Source organism: Mercurialis annua, linkage group LG1-X (genome assembly GCF_937616625.2).
Source record: "Mercurialis annua linkage group LG1-X, ddMerAnnu1.2, whole genome shotgun sequence".
NCBI classification, from domain to species: Eukaryota; Viridiplantae; Streptophyta; class Magnoliopsida; order Malpighiales; family Euphorbiaceae; genus Mercurialis; species Mercurialis annua.
Window position 1 is genome coordinate 11,673,483 of NC_065570.1, and position 5,829 is coordinate 11,679,311.

The following is a 5,829-nucleotide window of genomic DNA, read 5'->3' on the forward strand; positions in this document are numbered from 1 at the left end:
TTACTCTTCCACCCATCCGACCCCTGAATATTCCATTTTCTGGCCCTTTGGTTTTGGTGATATGTCATGGTAGGTGACAATCCAATCAACATTTTTTGCCACGTCGGCGCATTTGCGACTTTTTTTCCCGAGATTAAATAAGCAAAATTTACAAATTGAGACATTATATATATTAAACTAACATGGAGTATGAGTTAATAAGTACAAATTTAAGAGTCAAAACATATATAATTAACTCATCTTAAAGTCCCTTAATTTTTTATTTAAGTTTATCAGATTTTTAAATTTTCATTTGGTCTTATTTAGTTCCTGAACTTAACATTTTTTATTTTATCTAATTTCTGAATTTTTATCCGTTTGAGAACTTAAGGAAGTGAAAAAATTCAAAGTTCAAGGATCAGATAAGACTAGATGGATGTTTACAGATCAGGTAAACTAAAATTATAAAACTCAAAAATCAAATAGACCAAATAAAAATTCAGTGACCAAATAAATTAAAAATATAAAATTAAGGTACCTAAAATGTGTGTTAATCCCAAAAATGTATCGATAATCTTCATCAATCATCTCAAAGCCAAAACAAATTTGTTAAGAAAAAGAATAAGAGAATTAGTGGTCATGTTATGCAATAAATGCAATAAAACATGTGGCCCCCACTGCTCCTTCAACCAGAGTTAGAACCTTTGGCCATGAATTCCAGTTAACCCTGGTTCATATTTAACCTCTCAACCAGGTTCAGCTCCCGCTTTCCTTTTGCAGATCTCTCTCCTTCTCCCTCTCATCCTTTAATTGCAGATTCAATTTTTTAGGGTTTCAAAAATTCAAATTCAAATTCAATTGTCTTTCATTTTTGGTTTCGGAATTAAAAATGGATCAAAGAAATGGTTGAAATTCTCTGCTAAATAAGAATTTTGAAAGATGGAGACACAGAGAATAGCAGAATTGCCGTTAAGGAATATGGATAAACGTCCAAGAAAACGACCTCGTTTAACATGGGATATGCCTCCTCCTCCTTCTCCGGCTCTTCTCCATCCACCTCCTTCTAAGGTTAACGCTCTCAGTTTTAAATTTTTGTTGAATTTCAATTTAGTTGTTTTTTTTTCCAATTTTTGACGCAATTTTGATGTTGTTGATGAAATGTAGGTGCTTTCCACGATGTATTGCGGGCAGGATTTTGGTATTAATGCAAATTTTGCATATCAAAATATGTTTTACAGGGATGCTCCTGTTCCGCTCGCGATTCCGATTCGTAATATTTCACCTCCATGGAGACCTGATGATAAAGATGGCCATTATGTCTTTGCTATTGGCGAAAATTTGACAACTCGCTGTATGTTTGTTTTTCTTATTTGGTTTTAAGTTCGTAATTGGTGTTAATTTGTCTCTTTTCTATAGGTTTTTAACATTATTATCGCCTTTTCCCCACCCGGCCAGGATCAAATGTTTAAGTTAGATGTGTAAAACCTTTGTTGCATTCACATTTTGCACAAATTCATTGCGTAATCTGTTTTCTGATTCTTTCTTTATGTTTTTCTCTCTCTCCCTTTTAATCTGTATTGCAGACAGGATCCTCGGCAAAATGGGTGAAGGTTGTTATTTTCTTTGGTTTGAATTTCATTTCATTTAATTTAGTTGGAATGTTTTGTTAAAGTTAGAAGGCTATTGAGTTTTTATGTTGGCAGTTTTGAAAGATCTTTCGTCACTCTAGCCTTAATGTAGTGGTACCTTTGTCTTATTACTGCAGGAACATTTGGGCAAGTGTTGGAATGCCTTGATAATGAAAAGAAAGAGGTTGTAGCAATAAAAATTGTTCGCTCCATAAATAAATATCGTGAAGCTGCAATGATTGAAATTGACGTCCTACAAAGGCTTGCCAGGCATGATATTGGAGCCACTCGGTAATGATGTTTCTTTGTCTTTTCCTGCCCTTCTTCATTGTAGAAGTTTTAAGTTTTCTTGGTATAAGTTGTTTTATTCTTTGCAGTTGTGTGCAAATACGGAATTGGTTTGACTATCGTAATCATATATGTATTGTAAGTATTTATTGGTATTTCCAATTTGATTAATTTGAAGGGGCAGCAAACCTCCTGCTTGCCTTCCTTTCTGTAAGTTAAAAAACTTGCGGATGAATTTAAATGGTTTTAACAGGTTTTTGAGAAGCTAGGACCAAGCTTATACGATTTTCTCCGCAAAAACAGCTATCGTTCATTTCCCATTGACCTAGTTCGGGAGCTTGGCAGACAACTTTTGGAGTCTGTTGCATGTGTGTGGACAATTCTTGTACCCACTTTTTCTATTTTTTCTATCAATTAGTGCGCAGATACTTTTAGGGGGAGAGGATATGAGCATAACTAATTATTCACTTTGCCTTTTTTTCTGTGATTTCAAAAAAGAATTGTCATCCAAATTTGAATGTTATTTGGACCACTACGGAGTTGGTATGTAGATGATGCTAGTACTTTTCTCATAGATTGCTAAGTAGTTTATTTTCTTGCAGTTATGCATGACTTACGACTGATTCACACTGATTTGAAGCCTGAAAATATCCTACTAGTTTCCTCTGAATACGTTAAAGTGCCAGATTATAAGGTAAATTCTTATCCTATCATTAATTTTTGGATTGGGAGGTCATGTTCACGATCTACACCGTTCATTTTACAATGAACGGTGTAGATTAATTTGATTAAAATTGTATTTTTTTATCTACACCGTTCATTTTGTTATGAATGGTGTAGATCGTGAACATAACCCCCTCAAGTTCATTTCGTACTTGAGGTAATCCCAATCCTAAATTTTTACTTTATTTAGCTTATCACTTTCTTAGTTGTTTTATTTTTGCTTGCACGACTGTCTGAGGTATGAGTTATCCGATTTTAAAATTTGAAATGTGATAAGAGATTCTTGTACCCATTTAAAAATTTGATCTTTTACTTGTCTCTTACTTAGATGTTATAATTTTTGTCATAACCATTTGAGAATGTTATTTCCTGGGCTTACGATGATAAATAGAAATAGTGGAGCGAGAGAAAAGTGAGAGGGTGCTCATATTGTGCCACGTGGCAGATCTTTATAAATTCTATATGATGTTGTGGTACAACTAAATCTCTAATCCATATGATATGGTATATAATTCGTTTTTGATTACTAATTGGTTCAAGGTCCTTTTGTTTTCTCCTTGTTTTGGATGCCAAGGCCTGACTCATTTTTTCTCCTTTTTTTTTAATCCCGATGCTGATTATATGTGACTAATAAGGTTTTCATCTTCATCTTCCTCTAATTTGTGCTTGTCCCTAAATCAGTTTCTTTCACGGTCCACAAAAGATGGCTCCTATTTCAAGAATCTTCCGAAGTCAAGTGCCATCAAGCTCATTGATTTTGGGAGTACTACATTTGAACATCAGGATCACAGCTATGTCGTATCGACACGGCATTATCGGGCACCTGAGGTTATCTTAGGTAATGATCTAAAAATCTAGTATTTTATGGTTTTATACGAGTTTCTTTCCATTGATAGGATATATTCTGCAGGTCTTGGGTGGAATTATCCTTGTGATATATGGAGCATCGGTTGCATACTTGTTGAATTATGTTCTGTAAGTTACTTCAGCTTTTTCTTTGCTTTATTCTATGGGAGGAACAGTAATTTTTGGTACTTGAAGAAAAAAGTTTAAGGTTCTGAAATCACAAAGATTTGTATAGGAACTCCCAGCAACTGTTGAATTTTATGAGTATGATTGTCAGTATTATTTACCTTTATTAATGCAGTTGTAGGAACTAAAATTGTCACAAAGTCCATAGAAGAGATGCATCAAGCACGTGACTATGTAATTCGATACTCTCTTTATTCCAAAATATTTGTCAATGACAAGTTTCAGGAGAAATTTTAAAAATATTTCCATTGTTGCCCTTTAGTTTAGTTAGTGGAGTAGAGATAGCTTTTATTAATATTGTGGACTTTTAGTATATATATGGAAGGTTATTTTGTCTTTTATATGAAATTTTAGTGACTTTCTTAATATGTGTGTTTTGTTAAAAATGGACAATTAAAAGGTGAGGGAGTAGTAGACAGGTACTGATTTGACAAATATGGTTTCTCTGTGATTAGGGTGAGGCCTTATTTCAAACACATGAGAACTTGGAGCATCTTGCTATGATGGAGAGAGTTTTAGGACCACTACCACAACATATGGTGGTCAGAGCTGAGTAAGAGAGATTCTGCTCCTCTCTGTTTATATCATTCTCCAACAGTTCTTCATTTAAAAGAAGCACTAATGTCATTCCTTATTATGTTGCAGTCGCCGAGCTGAAAAATATTTTAGGAGAGGAACGCGATTAGATTGGCCTGAGGGTGCAACTTCAAGAGAAAGCACAAAAGCAGTTTGGAAATTGCCCCGTCTTCCGGTAACTTGTTTTACTCGTGGAAATTTCATGCCACTGACATAAATTTTCATCCCAAAAGGAATTTCAAAATTAATTATGGGCATTTCGGTAGTCAGTGATCTGCAGATAAAAGGCCTGATGTAGCTGTCTCAGAACAATGAAAGTTCAAATTTGTGAACGTTTATTTTCTATTAAAATCTTCCAACCTTGAGGCTTTCTTTTCTTCTCCTAGAGGATGGAAAGTAGAGCTTTAAATTTGGAAATAATGAAGTCAGGATACGTTTTCTTAAATTTCTTACCCATTTTTCTTACCATCTCGCTTTATTTTCTCAAAAAGATAGAACTTAACTATATTTAATTATTTCAGGAATTTGGATTTTGTTCTAAACCATATTCTTATGGAATCATTAGTGTCTTTAAAAAAAAAATTATATATTCTTTCTGTAACATATGGTCAAGTTACAGTTTGTTTTGCATTTTCATGTTCTCCCTCTTCAACTAATTTTCCCCTCGTTTGTTTATTCGGATTGTCCTTATGGTGAAGTTTAACTATTTTCCTTCAATTTGTTTCTGGACAGAACCTTATAATGCAGCATGTAGATCACTCTGCTGGTGATTTAATTGACCTCTTGCAAGGACTCTTGCGATATGACCCAGCAGAGCGTCTCAAAGCCAGGGAAGCCTTAAGACATCCATTCCTCACTCGAGAACCAAGAAGGTGCGGCTATCCCTTATAACTTGGATCTTCCATATGATTGTTATATGATTGAAGTGGTGACATAATACTTTCTTATGTCAAATTTAACATACAATTGTTACCATATTGTAAAGTGTATTCTTTCCCGATTACGTGCATTTCTCTGTGTTATTTTTCTTCTTTCTTCCCCTTCTGTTGGGGGTCCTAATTGATCTGTATTCACGTAGTATTTCTGGCATGTCGCGTCTTAATGATGAGAAACGAAAAAAATTGTTACAGAATGTAATATAGCTATTCTTCCTTTGCTATCTTTTTTTCTTATTTAGAGAAATACAAAATGGTGAATGTGTAGTCATAAATTTTATGAATGATGAAACAACAGAAGGAAAACCGATGGATGTACATTTATAGCTGATGATATAGTCAGAGGATAAAATTTTAGGTGGATTTTAAATAGCTTTTCACATCAAAGTTCTGTCGCTTGCTTAGTTTCTTTCAGTATATGAGCAGGTCGAAAGAACGGTAATCAGTAGTTATACAGCAGCAAACATCTCAATCCTTTGATCATAAGGTTGAAGATGGTATTTTTTATTATAAGAAAAAGAAAAAAGAGCTCATTTATTATGACGGCTTGTCAATTTTATGGGATATAATATTTTATCTATTTGTTGTTGAGGCCTTCATCGTGGTCTTTTTCTTCTCCGAGTTGTCATGGTTGTCGTTGCTCCCCTCACTTTGTTATGCTCATGCCT

The 5,829-nt window shown here is 34.2% G+C and overlaps 1 protein-coding gene across 1 annotated transcript; it reads left to right on the forward strand.

The window, feature by feature from the left end:
• Positions 1–641: 641 nt before the first annotated feature.
• On the forward strand, positions 642–5,385 carry LOC126664607 (serine/threonine-protein kinase AFC1). Its single transcript, XM_050357086.2, has 12 exons — positions 642–1,047; positions 1,144–1,330; positions 1,563–1,589; positions 1,745–1,898; positions 1,985–2,033; positions 2,149–2,263; positions 2,498–2,589; positions 3,300–3,456; positions 3,529–3,593; positions 4,106–4,203; positions 4,296–4,401; positions 4,959–5,385. The coding sequence occupies exons 1-12, from the start codon at positions 919–921 to the stop codon at positions 5,115–5,117; spliced, it is 1,338 nt and encodes a 445-aa protein (XP_050213043.1). The 5' UTR covers positions 642–918; the 3' UTR covers positions 5,118–5,385.
• Positions 5,386–5,829: the final 444 nt, after the last annotated feature.